A 22,933-nucleotide genomic window follows, 5' to 3' on the forward strand; every position below is an offset into this window, starting at 1 on the left:
CCTTTATTTTTATTTATTTGTATGCGGTGTTGAGAATCGAACCCAGTGCCTCATGCATGCTAGGCAAGCACGCTACCGCTGAGCCACAACCCCAGCCCTCCTTTATTCCTTCTTGACCCCCGTTAAGTCTGGAAACTAGGGATCAATTTGGACGGCCCCCACAGCACTTTCCCCTGACTCTGGTGACTTCCTCAGCCTGGGTTTCTAGGGGAGTTGGGAGCCTTCTTCCACAGCAGTCTCAACTGAAGCTCCCTCTTTGAAAATACTTGCAAAACAATCCAAATAAGAGCGTGCGCTCTGAGGGGATACATGCAAACCCAGGGACAAAGACTGGACTGCTGAGGACAGTGAAGGGGCAGGACTCAGAAGAAAGGCACATGAATTGAAATGGAGTTTTCCAATCAAGTGGCTGTTTTTCATTTTTCATTTTGATCTTACAGTTTAAGCATTTCTACTTAGAAAATCCAAAATCTGAAACGCTCCAAAACCTAACACCTTTTGAGTGTCAGGACACAAGGAATATTCCATCCCCAACATATGATGGGTCACATAGGCACACTAGAAATATTGTATAAAATTGCATTCAGTCTATGTATATGAGGTTTATATGAAACATAAGTGGATTTTGTATTTAGATTGGTATCCAATCTTTCTTTTTTTTTCGGGGGGGGGTATTGGGAATTGAACTCAGGGGAATTCTACCACTGAGCCACATCCCAGTCCTTTTGTGTATGTATGTATGTGTGTGTATATATATATATATATATATATATATATATATATATATATATATATATATATATATATATTTTTTTTTTTAGTCTTTTTTTTTAATATTTATTTTTTAGTTTTTCGGTGGACACAACATCTTTATTTGTATGTGGTGCTGAGGATCGAACCCGGGCCGCACGCATGCCAGGCGAGTGCGCTACCGCTTGAGCCACATCCCCAGTCCCGTTTTATATATTTTATTGAGAGACAGGACCTTGCTAAATTGCTGAAGCTGGCTTTTAACTTTCGATCCTCCTGCCTCAGCTTCCTGAGCTGCTGGGATTATAGGCATGCACCACCATGCCCAGTTAGACTTTTATTTTTCTTTCTTGCATGCTGTTTTATGAAATAGACTTTGAGGACAGAAGCTGAGAATGAAGATGTACCATTTCCAGCCACCGAATCCCTTCTTATTCCCTCTTGATACCTAGTTCAAACCCAGTCAAATCCTTCCCAGGCCCTATCCCCACGCCACATACGCCCTCCTTCTAGCTCAGAAAGATTCTGACAGACCCAGGCTGGGGAAGGGAGAAAGAGGATGACAGAAGTGGGGACAGGCTCCATTTGTGATGGTAGAACGTGCACTAAAATTTTACCCTGTGGAAAAGCTATTTTAAAAAATGTTTAAAGTTTTTTAGTACCAGAACTACAAGGTAGCTACACTGGGAATTATAGAGGCTTCTGTGCATCAAACCAGGTCCTAACTAATATTCATCATTGTTTCTATGAAAAATGAAATTTTATTCCAAATGCCTGACCTTTGATGAATGAACTTTTCCGACAGTATGGGAGTGGGACATTGGTCTACATGTACCCACACATTCAAGTACCGTTTCTTTTTCTGTTAATCACATTGTACACTTCTCTGTCTCTCCATAAATACCATTTTTTTAAAATTAAGGAAAAGAATAGTATCAAAAAAAATGTGAAAAGCAAAAAGTTAAGATTTAGGGCTGGGGTGTGGTTCAGTGGTAAACACTTGCCTACCAGACTCAAGGCCCTGGATTTAGTCCCCAGTACTACAGAAAACAGAAACCAAAAGAAACTAAGATTTAAAGAATAAAGTTAGGGGCTGGGGATGTGGCTCAAGTGGTAGCGCGCTTATCTGGCATGCGTGCGGCTCGGGTTCGATCCTCAGCACCACATACAAAGATGTTGTGTCCGCTGAAAACTAGAAAATAAATATTGAAAAATTCTCTCTCTCTCTCTCTCTCTCTCTCTCTCTCTCTCTCTCTCTCCTACTCCCTCTTTAAAAAAAAAAGTTAAACATTTCATATTTATTGAGTTCAAAGCAATGGTTCTGATATAAATGCATCTTCACTGAGTTACAAAAATGAGTTAATACTAAACATGATCTCTTTTTCATAGCAAGAGTGGGAGGCAGTGTGAGATACACAGCACAAGTTTTGTAATTGTCAACTGTGACTCTCAAAAGACAAGCAACTTCACTTTTCTAAGCCTTAGTTTCTTGATCTGTAATCAGAGATGGTTATATTCACTTCCTAGGACTACTTCTTTAATTGACAAAACATAAATATCTTGCATTAAATCTAGCACATAGTGGTTATTTCCCATCTTCTCTCCTTGTATCTAATCTCTTTGGAATTCCCTGTTTTTTAAAAGTATTTTTAAACCTCATTTAGCTTTCAGAAACCCTTTATTTAAACTTTTCCCTAGGACTGGGTATCCATCCATCTATCTGCTTGATTTACATTATCAGTTAATGTCCAAAACAGACTAATGTGGATGAATTCTTAAATACTAAGTAGGTTCAAACAGCCTACTTATTTTGATAATTGTAATTATTTTTGATAATTGTAATCATTGTTTGAACTGATTCACCTAAACATACCCCACCCCAAACAATCCTTGGTTTTCACAAGACTGTGGATTTTATTTTCTCCAATCCCCCCCACCCCCACCCCCTGGCTCTTAATTTAAGATTCTTTGAAGAGTCTCAACCAGGATCACTTTTCTGAAAATAGTTGGCAAAGTCAGGTTTACTTAAACGAATTAAGAAATTAGCTCAATGAAGGACAAATCCGATTTTATTTAAAAGAGAACTGTCTGGTGTTCTTTCCTATTTACTATTAGGTCCAACTCTGCAGAATCAGCAGCAAGCGTGGGGAGTGGCATTCTGCAAAGAAAGCCAGTGTGGATGGACAGTGGAAGAAGGCATTGTTGACAATGATGAGCAGACGTCTGCTCTGTTGTTGGGATATCTGTGACTCTGTCTTCTTCCAACACTCTCACTGGTCCTTTCCTGGTACCTGCCCTCCCACTGCCTGCAGCGGGTGAGGGCAGGGATCTGACTTGCTCCTGACTTGATGATGTCATGCTCCTCTTTGTCCAGGCAACTCTGTGTCACCATGAGACAAGGCCCTGCCTGCCAACCTTAACCCAGGTTAAAAGTCACACTTGTTCTGACATTAAGGAAACCTGAAGGGTTGATAATACTTCAAAGACAAAATCCTATGAAGAATCACACACATAGCCCATATTCTAAAACATTATTCCCCTCATTTTATAATAAGATCAGAAGGATTTATTTGTTTTGAATTGAAATGGTTTATTTTTTGCTTTACCCTCTTATAAAAGATGTTTTCATAAGGTGAGATCACCATGCCACAAAAGCTTGGTGCTATCCAGACAATTTGCATTTACTGTATATTTATGCATTCAAGATTCATTCAAGTAGTTCAATGTGAAGCTAAAATGTCTACTTTTACAGTAATCTTCAGGAGTGATGATTTTAATTTTGTGGTGCAGAAATAAGGCCACATAAATAGGCAAAAAGTACATCTATGAAAATGGTAAGTCTTTAACTTACTAATCCACTAAATCTTTGACAGTAATTTTAGATTAAAATGGTCCAGAGGACAAAGTGCATAATTAATGATGAGAAAATGATTCCTTCAAGTCTCACAATACAGAGTTATCTCTGCATTAACCATTTGTCTCGTTTTATTCATGTGAAAGTGACAGTTACTTCTTGCTTCTGTCCCCTTCATTCCAGTACTGTTCAGTCTGCATTTCTGTGAGTCGGGAAATTGTGCGCTGAAATGCAAAGATTTCCTCTTCTCCAGTAAACATAGAGAGTCCTGCTGAATCCTGGTCATAAAAAGAAACACACAAAGAAAATCCCAGCACTAATTAAAATCACCCCAAGTGAAATTTACAGGACTAAGTACAGGTTTTAAAAAACTTTAGGTAAACCTATTTAGATTAAAAATTTTTAATATATTTTTTTTCATATATGATCTTTCAAATTAGACTAGAGAGTCAACTATATTCAAAACTATAAGCAATAAACAGAACAAATTACCAGGGAAAAAACTTAAAACAAAAAACATTACAAGAATAATTAAAGCTGAAATAATACTAGAAAATCCAAATATGAAAGATTTTGTTCAGAATGAGAGTTCTCTGCAAACCTCTAGGGACATTCCAGATAGAAAAGGAATTCTTTTTCCAAAAGTGCACATCAGAAATAAGTAATGGCATGAACAGTATTCTGCTAATTTAGGAAGAGGCTGAGATGTGCTTCTGAAGCTTCATAGGCAGGGTACTGCCTAAGGGGGCTCCTTGAGGACAAACCACAAATAGCTTTTTCCAAACAGGGTGAGCAGATATCCACTCTGCCGCTGGCATGTCTATGACTCTGCCTCCTCTGGACACTTTTATTGGTTCCTGGGTCCTGGAGAATGTGCCTGGGATCTGACTTTGCAAAAACCAGAGCTGCTTTTGGTCCTCAGCTGCTGCGATACTTGGTCCCCTCATTGAGGGGTTGGGAACACTGTCTCTGTGAGGCCCTTTAATAGCCTGGAACCAGTGATACCCATGTGGGCTCATGGCCATTAAGTGGCTTTGAATTTTCCTTTCTTTCATTAGGGTTTGCTATTATGCTCTTTCAGAGAAAAATTCTGGACCATCTTCTCTCTGATCCACTGTGAATCTTCGTGACCCAGAGGTCACATTTCCCCGATTTCTTCATATATTAATGGCCCCAAGCACTGAGCTTATTTTGGTGTGTCCTGATCCCAGGAGGTAAAATTTGAAGGCCTATGATTAAATGACTTTAGAAATGATTTGTTGTAATTCCTAAGTATATTCTTTAAAAGACAATATTTGGATGTAAGTATTGTTCTTGGTTCTCCAAGAACCATTTCAAATGATCCCAGCATAGGGGTTTTTAAGTAGCTAATTATTTCTACACTGCTGTGATCTAAATATTTGTGTCCCTCTAAAATTCATATGTTGAAACCCTATCCCTTCCCCCACACCAAGTTAATGATATTAGTGGGTAGAGCCTTTAGAAGTTGATTAGGTCTTAAAGACAGAACCTTCAGGAATGGGATTAGTGACCTTAATAAGAGGGTCCAGAGAGATTTCTCACTGCTTCCACCATGGAGGTTCATATAAAAAGATGGTGATCTGTGAACCAGGAAGTGGTTCTTCACTAAAAAACAAATCTGGTACCTTGAATTTGAACTTCCCAGACTCCAGAAATAAATTTCTGTGAGAAATACATTTCTGTGTATATAAACCACTTACTTCATGGTATTTTGTTATAGCAGCTTGAACAGACTAAGAAATACACATTTTTTAAAGCACTTTTTAAAGAATTACAGGCTTTTTTGTCCCAAATTCCTGAGAATACATAATTTCTATTCAGGTCAATATGGAATGGGCCTATTCACTCCAAATGGGCTTTTACCTCTGGGGCTGGAAGAACAGGATACTTAGCTTTGGAAGGAGTGTTAATAGCTTTAAATTTTGATTAATATTTCAGTTGTCTATAATTGGGAAATATACCCTGCAATGTTTTCACAGAGGAAAAAATCACTTGTGTTTAGCCTGAGGTGAATCTAGACTCCAAGTTCCAGAAGAACTGGGCCAGAAACCAGTCTGTCCCCTAAGAGTGTCCCCAGAGCCTGGCACTCACAGGTGCTTCATAAATGTTTGTTGCAAAAAGGCTAATCATAGATTTCTTTTTTTTAATAATTATTTTTTAGTTGTAGTTAGACACAATACCTTTATTTTGTTTATTTTTATGTGGTGCTGAGGATCGAACCCAGGGCCTTGCACATGCTATAGGAGTGCTCTACCGCTGAGCCACAACCCCAGCCCCAATCATAGATTTCTTTAAAAGCTGGAGCCTTGCTGAGCACTCCACCATCCTGGTCAAGCCAGCCCACACTCTTGGCGATACTCTATGAATCCAGCGATCACAAAAAAGGATATCCAGAAAAGGCAACATGGTGTAGCAGAATGAGCCTGGAACCAGACACCATTTCCTGGGGTCCACCTCTGGCCTGCCATTATCCAGCAGAGTGGCTGTGGGCCCATTAGTCTATCTCTCTAGACTTCATTTTTGCCAAATGCAAAATGAAGCATTGATCTGCACAATCACTAAGGTTTCTTGTACTTTAAGATTGTAAATTAGTGATATTGAGAATGATAATAAGTCTGCTACATTGGCTTTAGAAGAAAGCAGCAAATCAATAGTTAACTATATATTGCATTCTTCAAAATGTAGCCAGGTATCAAACCAAAAACAATTAAGCTGTTTTATAATAAAAAGAGATTATGTTAATATTGCCTACCTGGCTCAGTCCCAAATCATCCATCAGTATTCTGCTTTGCTCCAACTCACTGTCATGATGTTGATGCAAAAATAAGCTTGATATAGGAGTCGTTGCGGAGCAAATTATGCGCACCTGAAATAGAGGAAAATGAGTAAATGGTGTTACTCTTTATATTTTACAAGTTGAAAGTAAGGAAAATCTCTCACAAAATAAAGATCTGTTTGTCACATCAGGAAGCTTGGATCTTTGCTTTGAAAATGTCCATAATTTTTCTAGTGCTTTGTAGTTAAATTATATTTTAAAAGTGCATAATACTTTTCAAAATATTTCCAAATAGCTTATACCATGCTGTGAACCAAGGAGCAAACGTTTCAGTGAGAAACTTGAGAACTGCTGAGGTCTCAGCTCATGACATCAGCCCAGATCTTCTGGGTCTAATCTGATGTTTTTTCCATTTCTTCCATGGTCGGAACGTTTGTATTCCCTCCAATTCATGTTGAAACTTAGTCCCAATGCCACATAGTATTAACAGCTGGGGCCTACAGGAGAGAGTCACGAGAGCAACACAAGGATCTGTCCAAGCCTTGATCTTGGACCCCCCCAACCTCCAGAACTGTGAGATATAAATTTCTATTATTTGTGAATTACCCAATCTATGGTATTCTGTCACAGCAGTGCAAATGGACCAAGACCATCACACTCTGCTGCTGATCACATCTGCGCCAGGACACACTGTAAAGTAGCTACCATTTTGCTGCACAGCTGACAGTTAAGTTCAGCACGTTAGTCCTCAACCCTGAGCTTCCAAAATGTACATTTATATCAACATCCTGCCAGAACATTCTTCAAAAAAGACTAAGCTTTACATTAACGTTGCTTTATTACATAAGTATTTGAGTGAGCAAATATGTGTATGTGATCAGATACCAGAAACAGCTGTACATCTTTTGTGCATTTTTTGAGCTGATGTCTGTCTACTAGTTTAAATATAAAACATACTCCTCTTGATGTTTAAAGAATTCTAGGTTTGTTTTCAGCTATCCCTTTAAAATCATTATTTAAATAAATACATCAATATTTTAAAATAACATGTTGACATTTGAGACTAGCTTTCCCATATCCAAACAGCCTCCTACCCGTTCTTATAAATTCTTTTCATTACAAATGACACTTTTTTTTACCCACTTGAATCAAAGTGTGAAATATGATATGTCAAGAACTATGTAATGTTTTGAACAACCAACAATAAAAAAAGAAAAAAAAACAAATGACACTTTTTTTCATTATTTAGATGGCAATATCCTTATTTCACAAATTTCTATGAATACACTCTAGAATAAAATCTGTTTAATGCTCTCAAATTCTGAAATAAGATAACCTGGCCTATATTTTATAAAGATTATAATGTCTAAATGTGTGATTTAGTTATAACAAATGTTAAGAGAGTGGTCCATTACACTTCTAGAAAAATCCTTGTATCTTTAAATAAGAAATGAAAAGTGGGAGTGAGGTGGGACTAGGGGGTGGGACTGAGGGATGGGATCACAGGCTTTCTTTAAAGTATTTCCAGGTGAAATACAAAAATAATAAAATTCTTGATCCTCCAATCTAAGACCGACCTACTAATGCCTCTCCACCATTTCCTTCTTGAAGCCTCTGCCTGTAAGATCAGTGCCACCTCCAGGCTCATACTCTTTACTCTGGACCCCCTGTGATTAGTGGGGAGCAGTCTCTGCAGAAGGCAGACACTCATAGTCAATGGGCCTTGATCCCAGCTCCAGGACCTTGCCTCTGCTTCTCCTAACTTCCTGATGACAAGTGTGTCCATGAGCAGCAGTTGCTGCCCTTTGTGCTCAGCCCATCCATCCTGGGGCCCTGGCTGCAAACTACCTGCCCTAGTTATCCTCTTTCATCCTGTGCATGGAGTTCAGCCCTCACTCCTTTTAGCATTTATATGAAACCCCTGTTCCAGGACCCATGCTGGGTCCTCATTTGATGGAGTGAGCTCTAGAATCTGGATTTTAAGTATCCTGGATGATTCTAATGAAGATGGTCCTTAGTAGATTTCCCTGTGCCACCCTCACCTACCCCTTTCAGATCCCTGTGCTTTCCCCAGACTCTCAGTACCATAATTTCCAAAAAGTCACCCTGCAGTGGTGACTGAACATGGACTTCTGTGGTCATGTGAGTCATAGGTCTCTGACACAACTAAAAGCTCCAAGAAGGCAGATTCTGTGATGGCTAATGTTACTTACTCCCAAATTTCTAGCACTGTGCATTGTGTCTGGCATGATAAAGGTTATTGAATGAATGAGAAAATAAAATATTGAAACCTCACCTCACCCTTGCAGCATATTCTGTTTTTTGTCTTCCCCCAAGTCCCCTTGATCTTATAATTACTGCTCTATTTAATTCTGTACAAGGAATAGGGAGTAAAACCATGTTTAAATGAACTCTAATTTAACATCATACACATATCTTTACTGACAATATATATTTACAGCTGTATACTATTAATTGTGGCTCACCTTTACTAAGAGTTCACTATATGCCAGACAATGTTCTTACTACCTTACACACTGATCTCACTCTCACAAAATTCTTTTGAGTATCCTGTTCTTCTAGAGAAGGCAACTGAAGCTCAGAGAGGCTAACTCAGTCTTCAGGACAGACAGCCTGGCTCCAGCATGAATTCTTTTACCACCAGGCTACAATGCCTTTCATGAATGAGCAGTGGTTCTGCAATCCAGGTGGAAACACATGGGTCCCAACAAACAAACAACAAGATGGTATAATACTAGTTATCGGGGTTTCTGGGTCATAGGGCAAGAGAATTCTAATATCGTTCATTCATTTTTCTACCAGCCAACCATTTATTCGGGCCACACATATTTATTAAGCACTTGGTCTGGACCAAGCATTGTACTGATGATCATAGATGGTACATGTGATCCTTCTGGTAGAAGGATGGAATCATTAACGCAGCAGAGTAATTGTGATGGGAGTCTGACTGTAAAACTGCTACTGCTACTAATGGTACTTGTACACCACTCAGCCTTGGCCAAATGTTGTTTCAAACACCTTAAATGGATTAGCCTTTTCAGTCCTCATGACAACACTCTGAAGTAAATACTATTACAAGCCTGATTTGTAGACGAGGAAGCTGTGGCAGGGAGAGGAGAAATAAGTGGCAGAGCCAGGATTCCAGGCCAGGAATCCTGGGTCACCTGGTTTTGCAATCCAAAATGTGTAGTTTTGAGAAAATGTATTACAGCCTTACCTTGAAATCATAAAAGTTGTCGATGAGAGTTATGAATCTTCGAGCTTGAGTCCTCTTTGCCAGCGTAAATTGTGGAATGTTTCGTAAAAATACTGTGTCAAAATTCCTAGATAGTTCCAAATAGTCACTGGCTCCAAGTGGCTATCATTAAAACAAAATAAAGAAAAGAAAGAGATTAATACTGGTTGCCTTTGGGTTAGTTTAATTTGAAAACTCCTATCACTCTGATGTAGACAGTGGCTTTGAGGGTAATGACCAAAAGGGGCAGTGTTTTCAGAGTAGGTTAAGGACACAGACAGTGGACCCTGTGTTGCCTTAACAATGGTGTAAAATGTGGGCAAGAAAGAAGAGTGTGGTGGAAGTGAAAGAGTATTTTTGGCATAGTCTTAGCTGATACCTTTTAGGAATCTGTCCTAAATCCAGTCTTTTATATTTTTGTTTAGGACATAATTTTTAATACTTATTTTTTAGTTGAACACAATACCTTTATTTTTTTAATTTATTTTTTTCTGTAGTGCTGAGGATGAAACCCAGGGCCTCATATGTGCTAGGCAAGCACTCTACCACTGAGCCACAACCCCAGCCCTTTATGACATCATTTTAAATAGGCCTGCTATGGTTTGAATGTGAGGTGTCCCCCAAAGCTCATGTGTGAGACAATGCAAAAAAGTTTAGAGATAAAATATTGGGTCATCAGAATCTTAACCCAATCAGTACAAAGGGATTAACTGGGGTAATGCAGGTAGGGGTGTGGCTAGAGAAGATGGGTTCCTGGGGGCATGCCTTTAGGGTATATATTTTGTCCTATGGACAGAGACCTCTGAAACTATGAGCCCCCAATAAACTTTTCCTCCTTAAAATTATTCTCGTCAGGCCTTTTGGTCACAGCAGTGAAAAAGCTAAGGAAATGTCACCTCTGCTCACTTTAAGTTGTGTGTGATTGTACTCCATGAGTAACAAATCATGAGCAAGAGCATTTCTGGCCCTCTAGAATGTGAAAGATCAGAGACTGGGTGGCTCAGGTCTCTCTGAAAGCTCCTGGGTTACCAAGAGCAATCCCTAGGATGCAGGAGGCTGAGCTGCCTCAGTTTCAGGCCAATCCATCAATACTCCTTGCTGTTCAGAAATGCCTCACTTAGGGCTCCTTTGCCTGAAAACTTCTTTCAGAAAGAATGCTATGGCTGAGTTCCTGGGAGAATTAGGGAGTACAGGGGGAGGAGTCATTCTTTCCTTAGCATCCATTTGTTTAAGCCTACCTTTCCTGATAGCACATTTCCTGATGTTCCTAGCCCCAAAGAATGTGTGTGCAGGTAGTTTTCATAATGTTCATGGGTTAAACAGATGTTTTAGGAACAAAAACTTTCAACCTGCAGGTAGAAATATTTTTGAGGATCTTAAATCTTCACAACCCATGAGAGTCTGTTATACTCAGTACAGAGGTACAAGTCCTCAAGAAGACTAGAAAGATGTAAGAAATTCAGATAGTTAAGTTCTGGAGAAGGAGTTTCCTCAAGAGAGAAAGCATTTAAAACAAACAGAGAGAGAGAGAGAGAGAGAGAGAGAGAGAGAGAGAGAGAGAAAGCAGTTCTAAGACAGGGACAGCAAGTATGAGACCTGGGCAAAGGGGCACAAAACCAGAAAGAACAGCACAAAGAATAACCAGACTCCTCTGGGAAGGTACAAATGGTGTCTTCCCTCCCTCTCCTCTCACCAACCAGATACAAATGGCAGTCTGAAGGAGATCTTTGTCTTTCTGTTCTCCTTCCCTCGCTGCGAAGATTCTACCTCCAGACCCTATGCCTGGTTCTGGCTGAGTCAAGACACTCTCACCTCAGCCAGGGAGGAGCTAGTTTTTGATTTAACCCTGGCACTCTTGTCAAGCCTGCAAGAGTAGGAGCATGTGTTAATGGAGAAGCTAGGAGCAAGGGCTCTAGACTGCCTGGATTTGAATCCTCGGTCTGTTACTTGTTAACTGGGCATTTTTGGTAAATTACATAAATTTTCTGTTCCTTGGTTTTCCCATCTACAAAATGGAAATTTGGTTCTAATCTCACATAATTAAGGATTAAATAACACATGTAAAGCATTTAGCACAAGTGGCTGGGGCACTGGATACCTCAGCATCCAAACCATTTTGGTTACTTTTATTATTATTATTTTGAACTCAAGTGATTGGGCTCAGTACAAATAATTTGAGAATGTAAAGAAATTTCATTCTCAGTGGGAATGTTAATTTTCCTCTACCACCAACTTCACCCAAAACTCTAAATCAGCTTTTGTGCATTTGCCTGACCTTGGAGTCACAGCAGTGACCACAGGAGATTGTGGAATCACCATGTAAAGAAAACAATTCCCAGAAGAGAGAAGGGAAGGCAAAATAGTGTCTGTTTGTAAAAAAGGATAATAATAAGACTTTCACACTCCGAAGCTGCTTTCTTGAGATCAGTTAGAATTGAGTATCTCATCTTTTGTAAATCAGAAGGTATATTTAAAAAAATGTAAAACCTCATATTAGGTATGTAGTTATGTATAATTAAGCTCACTCTTTATGCATGGATGTGATTTCTATCAGTATAACTACATGCCCAAGGAAAATCATTATCAGAAGTGCACTGAAGTGCCTAGGGCAACTGAAAATCAGAATTTTGCCCACTCAGCTATTTTACAAATTATACACCTTTGTCAGTAGGTGCTGCATTTGCCATCATATTAACAAATAGCCCTCTCCTGCAGATCACTAAAACAATTATGTGCTCATTCACATAAAGAAAAATAAAGCTTAACATAATTACCTATCTCCTTTAAAAACAATAGTGGTTGGGGGAATATGGAGTTATTGTTTATTGCATACAGTTTGGGATGATGAAAAAGTTTGCAGATGGATGGTGACGATGGTGGCACAATGGGAACATACTTAAGGCTACTGAACTATTAAAATGGAAATTTTATGTTATATATTATTTTACCACATTTAACACTCATATAATAAGAAGAGATTATTGGTTACCAAAGAAATGAGGGAAGTCTCTTCCCCCCCCAAAAAAAAATCAGCTCCAAAAAATCTCTGCCCCCAAAAATATCTTAATCTTTTATTAAGATTAATTTAAAATATTAAAAAATGTAAATATTTTCTTGCACTGGCTTTGATGTAGAAGTGTCCAAGAAGTAACACTCAAAATTTCAGAATTGAATTTGGTGAGATACGGGGATTCAGATCATGGGTGAAAACATAAATAAAGGCTTTGGAACCACTGGCTCTGTCACTTGAACAAATCTCTCTGAACTTAGTTTCCTCATCAATAAAGGGGATTATAAGAGAACTCATCTCAGGTTTGTCCTCAGGAGTCAATTCTTTATTTTATTTATTTTTTCTTCTGCAGTACTGGGGACTGAACCAGGAGAGCTTTACCACTGAACTACATACATCCCCAGCCATTTTATTTTTACTTCTTTTGAGACAGGGTCTCATTAACACTGGTCTCAAAATTGTGTTCCCCTTGTCTCAGTCTTCTGAGTTTCTAGGATTACAGGCATGTTTCACTGCACCCGGCTGCCAAGGATTCAATTCTTGACTGCATATAAAAATTTTTTAACAGTGCCTGACACATAATAAGTGTTCAGAAAGTGCTGGTTATTAATTTACAGAATTTATGTGAGAGTTCAATGAAATGACTTATGCATAGAGTACACTATTTGGAATACAATACTCAATAAATAGCTAGCTATTATTTTATTAGCCATTAATCTTTTCCTCAGATTGTGAGGCCAGGGAGACTACGAGTGAATAGGTAAACTGACTCTAGTTTACTTCTACCCTTCCATCTAGTAGGTAGAAGCTGCTCCCTCTAGCTGGTCCACTTAGACCCTACACACCTTGGTTCTCCATAAGGTCATATGTAGGTAATAAAAATTGCTCCTGCCTCAGGCCCTGTCTTTCTCTTTTTAGTAACATCAGCAGCACCACATGGGGGCGGAGGGGAATCCTCATGCCTACATAATGACAGTCCCCAATGCAGGACATGGCACAAAGGAAGTGCTTAATATTATTGAATGAATTAGGGAGTAAATGCATGAATAAAACATAAAATAACATGGGCAGCAGGCCTAGCCCTTCTTTTATCATTAGTCTCCAAAATAATGAAACACATACCCAAAACACCATAGTAAAAACTATAGAAAGATACAGACCAAAATATTAGTAGTAGTTACCATTAGGTAGAAGAAGAGAAGATGAATTTTGTCTCTTGTTATATTTTTAAAAATTTCCCAGTGAATTTATGTTATTTAAAAAGCAAAAGAAATAATGCTTTTTAAAAATAAAAGAGGAGGTTATTTTTATAATGGGCATTCATGTCTCATCTATGTGAGATTACAATAACCAATTTTGGCGTGGGCATTTCTTTATTTCTTTTTCCTGATAAGTTTTATTAATCCATAGGCATTCAATTTTTTTCAAGGACATTTTAAAAGAAAATGTAAGCTTCACATAACTTTCTGTTAAGGTTTGACAGAGGAAGACAAATTTGATATTTGGATGATATCTGACTTTAGTTACACAGGCACATTCAACTAATGATTTCTCACACTAAAGCAGTAAAAGAGAGAATAAGGCAGAATGGCAGGATTCCCAAATAGTTCACAGTCAAGCACCAAGCCCTCAATGTCAAAATCCACATCCCAGTCCAGGTTGATTTCCTTCCATTTATATATCATGTCTTAATTTTGCAGTCTTTTCCAGGCAAGCTTGATGAGTAGTATCATGTCAGTGTTTCTTGTCTCCATGATGTCAGATGACATCCAGCCCATCTGCACATGGACACGGGTTCCCCACTTGAGTACCTAGGTACTCTAAAATGAATCTGGGTTGGACTTCCTGTATGTTCTATATGTACTCTCCTTTATTTACTTATATTTTATTTCTTCACAACTCAGTTTTCTCTGATAATTTTCTCCAACCTATAGTCTGCTCTACATTGTTTCTCCTTAGTTATATTTTATTTGCTCTGAACCTCATTTGTTGGGTTCTAATTTTGGTTATTGCATTTTATAATTCTAGAATTTCCAGTTTCTTTTTTCAAAATATTATCTCTTTTTATAGTAGCTAGATCCCTTTCTAAAATTTCCAAACCTATTCTTTTTTTAAAAAAATCCCTTTGAATATGTAAACTTAGTGGTTTCACTATGGACTCATAATTTCAATATCTACAGTTCATAATTTTATTGCCTATTATTTTTGCTTCTCTTCATTCAGTGTCTTATCTCCTTATATGTTTGGTTAATTTTTGTACTGGCTGAGTTTTTCTTTTCTTTTATCAGTTATTAAAACTGAAGTTTATTGTCTCACAGTCCAGAGTCTGGAAGTATGAAATCAAGTGGTAAAGGGGCCATGTTTCCTCTGAGATCTAGCGGCAGCTGGAAATCCACGGCCTTCCTTGGCTTGTAGACATCTCTCTAGTCTCTACCTCTTTTGTCATGTAAAAATTCTTCTCTTTGTGTGTCTACATATGTTTGAGACATGGTCTTGTTATGTTGCCTAGACTGGTTTTGAACTACTGTATTCAAGTGATCCTCTTGCCTCAACCTCCCAAGAATTTAGTCTATAGATGTATACCACCATGCCCAGCTTCTGCTGGATTTTATCTTTGAAAAAAATAATACTTTGGGGCTGGGGATGTGGCTCAAGTGGTAGTGCGCTCGCCTGGCATGCGTGCGGCCCGGGTTCAATCCTCAGCACCACGTACAAACAAAGATGTTGTGTCCGCCGATAACTAAAAAATAAATATTAAAAAAAATAATAATACCTGTAGGAAAAAAATCTAAATCCAAGGCTTCAAGGACCTGAAGTTTTCTGAGTACTTAGCCCCACATGAAAGGACGGGATTACTTATGTTCACGTTTATTACTAAATATAGTTCTTTAGAACCCCTCACTTCATCTGCTGGCTGAATAGAGAGAACTCTGAGGATTTGAAGGAAGGTAGAGAATTTAAAGGAAGAAAAAAGCCTGAGTTCATGAAGGACCACATGGGACAGAGTCTCAATGCCATCCTGCACTGGATGGTGATATGAGTATGAAATATATGTTTATTTGTTTATCTTCTGAGACTTGGGGGCTATTTGTTTCAGCAGTTAGCCTATACTAATATTTATTTCATCCTACTTCCTTCATTGTCCTAAAAAGGAGAGTGATACAAACTACAGAGAAAGAATCCAGCTTACAGGAAATAAAAGACTTCCTAAATAAATGTTTCTTGTATAAGAATACTCATTCTCACTATCTAACTATCAAAATGTTCTCTCAAAATTTCTTCAGCTTATCATTTTTAAAGTCTTAATCAGGAACTATATTTAGCCATTTCAAGCATTAAACCTAAATCTTAAAAAGTTATGTTTGTGGAGGGAAAGTTTCTTACTACAAAATTTGAAAAGATTTTATTTGAAAGTTTTATTCAAATACAATATTTGATACATTTTTATGTGTTTTTTTTTTTTAGTTGTTGGTGAACACTATACCTTTATTTTATTTTTATGTGGTGCTGAGGATCGACCCTAGTGCCTCATGCATGCCAGGCGAGCACTATACCACTGAGCCCCAGCCCAATATTTGATATATTTTAAAATAGCTTTGCAAAATTATTTTTTCTCATTATATAATATAAAAATAATGTATTCCTAGGCTGCGGATATAGCTTAGTTGGTAGAGTACTTGCCTTGCATGCACAAGGTCCTGGGTTCAATTCCCAGAACCACACACACACAAAAATGTATTACAAACTACATTTTGATGCCATTTATACAGCCCTATATGCCACAAAAATGGTATGATTTTTGAAGTGTGACATGCTATCAATGAAACTGGGAGGTTAATGCTAATGTTGCCACTTACCCTCTCTTTTTCTTAGCATTCAGTATTTAAAGATTTGGTGAGGCATTCAGATATATTAGCTAAAATTCTCTAGAAAATTATGGTAATTTAAAAATATTTGAAACATTTCTGGAGATGTAAAGAATGCCTAGGTGGGGCAGTCTGATTACAGTAATGACTGATTGTTCCCGCTTACTTGCCCACACTCTTTGGGTTGTGACTGTTTCACTCTTTTATTAAGATGTGGAGTCTATCTGCCTACTCCTCAATCTGGGCTGATCTTGTAATTTGCCACAGCCAACAGAATAAGACACCAGTGAGTTTCCAGTTGTGAACCAAGGTTTCAAGAGGCTTTGCATGCTTGTTTCTAATCATTTTTTTTGTAATACCGAGCTAGCCTGTAGGAGGAGGAAAGAACACAAGAAGAACTAATTGTCTCGTGAACATCCTAGGCCAGCAAACAACAGGCTGGCTCCTACACAGATAAGAACCCAGGCCTGATCAGCAAAGCTGACTCAGATACCCAAGTGAGCCCAACAGAGACCAAAAGAACTTCCTAGCCAACCTGAAGACTAGACAGCAATAATAAATGCTTATTGTTTCAAGTCACTGAATTTTAGGGTGATTTTATAATACAGCAATAGCTAACTTATTTACTATAATTGTTAGAGAGATTTATTAGGGAAAGCCCATGTTTTCAAACTCATTAAAAAGCTCAATCCTTGTAGAAAAATAAGATATAGCATTCATAGAAATTAGTTTTACATACGTGTTATGTACAACATATATTATGATTTATTGTTTGCTTAATTTTTATAATCAATTTTGAAATTTTTATGGTATAGTATAAAATTTACTACCAGAGATAAAATTTATGATTTACTGTATATAAGAACTAAAAGAAAAAAACTTAGAAAATAATGTGGCATCCTTATAAAATGCTGGAAGGCATGTCCCAATTTAATAAAATCAGAGAATAGGCAAGAAAGAACAAGTTGCCATGAAAAGATATTGAGCAAGACAAGGAATTGCTGCAATCAAAAACTGTAAGAGTATTCCAACAATCACAGGTCATCAGCAACTTGGGAGGCTGAGGCAGAAGGATTGCAAGTTCAAGATCAGCCTGAGCAACTTAGCAAGACTCTGTCTCAAAATAAAATATAAAAAGGACCTGGGATATATCTCAGTGGCAGAACACTTCTGGGTTTAATCCCCAGTACAAAAAGAAAAGAAAAAAAAAAGAGTATTCCAACAGAAAAATGGATATAAATTTGAATGAACTCACAAAAAATATAAAAAGCTGGGTGCGGTGGCACATGCCTGTAATCCCAGTAGTTCGGGGGGCTGAGGCAGGAGGATTGCGAGTTCAAAGCCAGCCTTAGCAAGAGCAAGATGCTAAGCAACTCAGTGAGACCCTGTCTCTAAATAAAATATAAAATGGGGCTGGGGATGTGGCCTAGTTGTTGAATGTCCCTGAGTTCAATCGCCAGTAACCCCCTCAAAATATAGATATGTAAAAAGTATAAGGGGCTAATAAATAAAATGAAAATACAGCAAAGCTTAGTAAACCAAAGAAAGACAAAATAAGAATAATATATCTTTTTTTGTGTAGCAATTCTACAAAGAAAAATAAGTTATGCTTTTCAATGCCAGGAAGCATATAATGAGGCATCCATTTCTCCTGGAAGAGTGAATGTGTTCACTTGTTCCAGAAAATAATTTATTGGACTGTATTAAGAGCCTAAAAAATGTTGTAAGCTTAACTGTAATGCACCAATGAAAAAAAAAATCAGGATGTAAAAAAAAAAAAAAATGTTGTAAACTTAACCCAGAATTCCACTTCTAGAAATCAATCAGAATAAGTGATCAGAAATTCTATCAAAGGCTATAATGTATATAGGATATTTATGACTATGTCACCTAAAAGGAATCTTAATATCTAACAACAGAGAAATGAGTCAGTAAGTTAGGCATATTGACATAATAGAATAATATGTTGCCAACAAATAATGGTATTCATGAAAAATATTTTATGATCTGAAAGCAGGCTTGTGATATAAAGCTAAACAAAAAACCATAATGTGAAGTTATAATTGTATTAAGACATATGTTTTGCTCAATGTTTTTATGTTAAAAAAAAAAGGTATAAGAAAATATATAAAAATACTAATTGTTCTAATTTGACTGAGTGATAGATGTACAGGTGTGTTTGATGATCTTTATTTTTGAGATTTGTCAAAGGAGAAACAAAATATACTATGACAAAAAAGTAAAAACAGAATGATATAGAGAAACAATGTTAAATATCTTTACTAATTCCAAATAAAGTATATTCATTATGTATTTTTATTTTTCAGATATTTAGTCTCTTCATCTTCCCTAATAAGAGTGAATATGTAAAATACTCAAATGCATATACAGTCATGCCTCACATAGTAATATTTTGGTCAACAATGGAATACATATACAACAGTGGACCTATAAAATTACAATGGAACTGTAAAAATTCCTATTCCTTAGTATTTTGACTGTACCTTTCCTATATTAGACACATGAATACTTACTATTGTGTCTCAACTGTCTATAGGATTCAGTGTGGTAACATGCTAAACAGTTTGTAGCCTAGAACAACAGGTTGTACCATATAGATTAGGTATAGTGTGAGGTACATCATCTAGGTTTGTGTAAGTCCACCCTGTGCATGACTAAACTGCCTAAACAGGCAGTTCCCAGAAACTATCCCAATGTAAAGCATCATGTGACTATACTAAAGAACATGAGGGGTTACAAATCTATTTAAATCTGCCACTATTACCCTCATTTACTTCACCATACAAGACTAGAAGTGCCAGAAGGGTCAGTACTATCTCATTCACTTCAGTGTTCCTAGCACCCAGCCAAAAGCAGGGAATAGAGTCTTGCATTATACATAATTAGTAAATGAATATACTATCATCAAGACTTCTAAATCAATGAAAACTACCAAGTACTTAATAAATCCTGAAAGAAGTCTGACCACACAAACAACTACATCCCATGCACATGATTATCTATGGCAGCTGCAAATATTTATACTTTTATTTTGCATCTTTTAAAACTCCTATGTAAGTAAACCATAGCATAAGACACTTTTTGAAACCATAATTAGTATTGTGAATTCATGCATTGTGCCCTATGAATAATTAAAGCATATGATTACTTTTGAGTACTAAATGGCACTTCAGTTAGTAGCATCCTTGAGTATGTTATTCTAGCTCAAAATTCAAGTAGCATTATCTAATGCAGATTCTTCTTATGATAGATAATGATGACATTCTCCATCTTTCTACCTGAGTAATTAAAAAGTTTAATAGTCTTTGATGTAGCTGGTTACCTGAATAATTTTTCTAGATAGGAACAATTAAAATCTACTTATTTGATGGTTTGTGCATTCTCGACTATTGTCTCAAACTCTTTGTTTCTGTGGAAACCTGATGAAAACTTAAAGAACTTTAAATCTATAATGAGTTTGCAAAGAGCATTTGTTTTCCTTAATTACCAAGAATATACAGCTGGATTATACGTAGCACAGTTTCTCTAACAAACTTTTAGGAATAAAGAGTTTGCTTACGTCTTTTTTTCTCCTGTATGAGAAATGGCACAGCTGTCTAATTTGGTTCCGACCCTGGTACCAGGAGTGGGGATTTTCTCAAGGCCACAGCAATGTGAAATGAACAAATGTTACCATCATTCTGCCTTCTGTCCTGCAAGGAGAACATCAGCATCCACGAATGCACTATCTGCTTCGGTTTCTTTTGCCTCTGCCTCAGTAAAGCTTGTTCTGCCATTATTATTTCAGCTCAAGTAGTAGGATCATTATTTCAAGCTTTGTCTAGATTAAACTGTCCTATGGGGTTACCCATCATCTATATAGACTCTACTTTATAAATCCCTTATAGTAATACCCTGAGAACTCCTCATGTTTTAAACAAGTATTGTGGCATCTTGCTTGTTTACACAGAAAGAATAATCTTTCATATCTTAAAGAGAAGTACCTTAGGAAAAAAAAATGCTTGGCTGGAATTAGAATGAATGTGTCCTTCTGAAAACAAACTGAAAATACCATATAAGTTGATGTCAGAACAACATATATGTGTCAAATTCCAAATTAATAAATGGAATAATTAGAATCAGAGTCCTGAAATGTGTTATTTGCAGAGTGAGTAATTGCCCAAGAGTTAGATGACACCTTAATATAGGAAATCTCATTAATACGAAGTCTGCAACACCTAGTTTGGCAATAGCTCACCCTTCTAGGAAACACTGCCAACTCCTATGAATGTTCCTTCAAGTGTTCTTCAGAATGCTGAGGAAATGTTGTATTGCTTGACTTATGTAGTCTCAATAGCAGGAGGCTAGTTCTACCCAAATCTGCCAGATTTTTAACAAACTACTTTCAATGGTTAGTATGGTAGTCTATGGGGGAATAATATTTTAACAGAGCACTTATAGAAACAATGACTTAACAAAAAAATCAAGGTGACAAAATATAGAAAGATGCACTGTCCACATGCATGACTAACTTTGCATATACAATAAAGAGATCTCCAAATTCTGGAGATGTCTAATTCTGGAGATTGTGGACTGATGACTTCCTCAAGACACAAGTGTGCAGCAAATCACTGTGCTGGGAATACTTCCAATTTGTTTAAAGGGAGAGAGAGTGGGAAATTCTAATTGGCATAGAAATGTTTGACTTGCATAGCCTGCAGCACAGAAAACCAAAATGAAAAAAAATGTGGAGCTAAGTTAAAAACACAATGCTAGAAGAATATGAAGAAGTAGAAAATCATTAGTATTAACATCATTATTATTAATTAGCATCACTGAATATAAGCATTAATACAGCTCCAAGGCAATGCATAAAAACTGCAAAAGCAGCCAGATGCAATGGTACACACCTATATAACTCAGGAGGCTGAGGCTGGAGGTCTTCAAGTTTGAGGTCAGCTTGGGCAACTTAACAAGAGCATATCTCAAAACTTAAAAAATAATGAGGGTTAGAGAGGGTGGCTACATTGTAGAGGACTTCTGGGTTCAATCTTCAGTACAATAAAAAAAAAACTGCAAAAGTATCTTATAAGATGGTTAAAAATTAGTGGGGTTTTATTAACCACTTGGGATTGAGTAAACCAGACTGAAATTTGTTAAACAATTAGCTGGCATCTGATTAGAATGGTTGTCCAATGGTTTCACAGATATCTAATATTTAGAGGGAATTGAGAGTTGCTCCTGTAGGAAATGGGATAAGCTGGAGTCAGCTCCACCAAAAGAATGAAAACGGTGAATGAGTAAGTGAAGCTCAGAACCCAACACAAAGACTTCCAAGCACTTCTAGAATTAGAAAGTCCTTACCCAGGTGCTTTATGCAGACTAAATTTTCAGTACTGTAGTGTGAGAAATAAAGGCAGCCTAGAATCTAAAAGAAACAGGGCTGTTTCTTCAGTTTAAGTCTGGGGGAAATGGGCCTTTGCAGATGCTGGTGAACCATGTACTAGAATCTAGCTTGCCTAGACTCTCCTGCTAGTTCTTGCAGTAAGTACTGAAAGTTTCTGAATTAAGATAAAGAAAGGTTTAGACTTCAGATTTTATTAGAAGCCATGGGACCATTTAGAATTACAAGGTTTTGTCTTCCACAGCTCTTGCTATATTACATGACATTTTTTTAAAGCATGCTATATATAAATGAGTGCATATATGTAATTATTTCATTGGATAGTGGTGTTTTGTTGTTGTTTTGCACCACTGGAGGTTGAATCCAGGGCAGAACATGTGCTAGGCAAGTGCTCTGCCACTGAGCCATATTCCCAGCCCTCATTGGTTAGTTGAATATTTCTTTAAGGAGTTTTTGTATGAAAGATATTTGGCTAAACAAGATCCACCACTGTTAAACATGTATAACTAACTCTTTAAAATCATAGAGAAATTATTAGAGCTTTAAAAATAGCCAGTTTTTTTTTAAATTGTGAATTTGGATATTAGCAATCTAGCAAATGCTACAAAAAATATTGGCAAAGGGAAAAAAACAGCCCAACTGGTGCTAGAATTATTTCACAAACTTGTTTATTAAAATAATGCTATGAGAACTCTTTCTTTTTCCCCCACTGGGCAAGGTATTTTTTTAGTTCAAAACATTGGAAATCTAAACATTTCTATTAATGCTTTAGACACAGCACTATGATATTTGATTAAGCAGACTTCAGAGGATAATAAATGTATGTGGCCAAGCTGAAATGTTTCCATCTTTTTCTGTGTTCTATTTTTTAATAAGAATGTATACGATAATGATGAAGTAATTAGCAACAGCATTGTTCTACCAAAATGATTGAAATCAGCACCCGAATACTGTCACTTGATCATTAACATAACTGAGTCAAACTGAGCATCCCCA

General features: G+C 37.1%; 1 protein-coding gene across 2 annotated transcripts in view; it reads right to left on the bottom strand.

Annotated features, from left to right (window-relative positions):
• Nucleotides 1-2,801: 2,801 nt before the first annotated feature.
• Nucleotides 2,802-22,933, bottom strand: part of Afg1l (AFG1 like ATPase) — a 210,262-nt gene continuing 190,130 nt past the window's right edge. For both annotated transcript variants that reach the window (XM_076859874.1, XM_076859873.1), the window contains 3 exons: nucleotides 9,640-9,780; nucleotides 6,378-6,491; nucleotides 2,802-3,882 (listed from right to left, as the gene is read on the bottom strand). In XM_076859874.1, coding sequence (XP_076715989.1) covers nucleotides 3,757-3,882; nucleotides 6,378-6,491; nucleotides 9,640-9,780 — 381 coding nt within the window. In that variant the 3' untranslated portion in view covers nucleotides 2,802-3,756. The remainder of the gene's footprint in view (nucleotides 3,883-6,377; nucleotides 6,492-9,639; nucleotides 9,781-22,933) is intronic.

This window comes from Callospermophilus lateralis, chromosome 6 (assembly GCF_048772815.1).
Source record: "Callospermophilus lateralis isolate mCalLat2 chromosome 6, mCalLat2.hap1, whole genome shotgun sequence".
NCBI lineage: Eukaryota > Metazoa > Chordata > Mammalia > Rodentia > Sciuridae > Callospermophilus > Callospermophilus lateralis.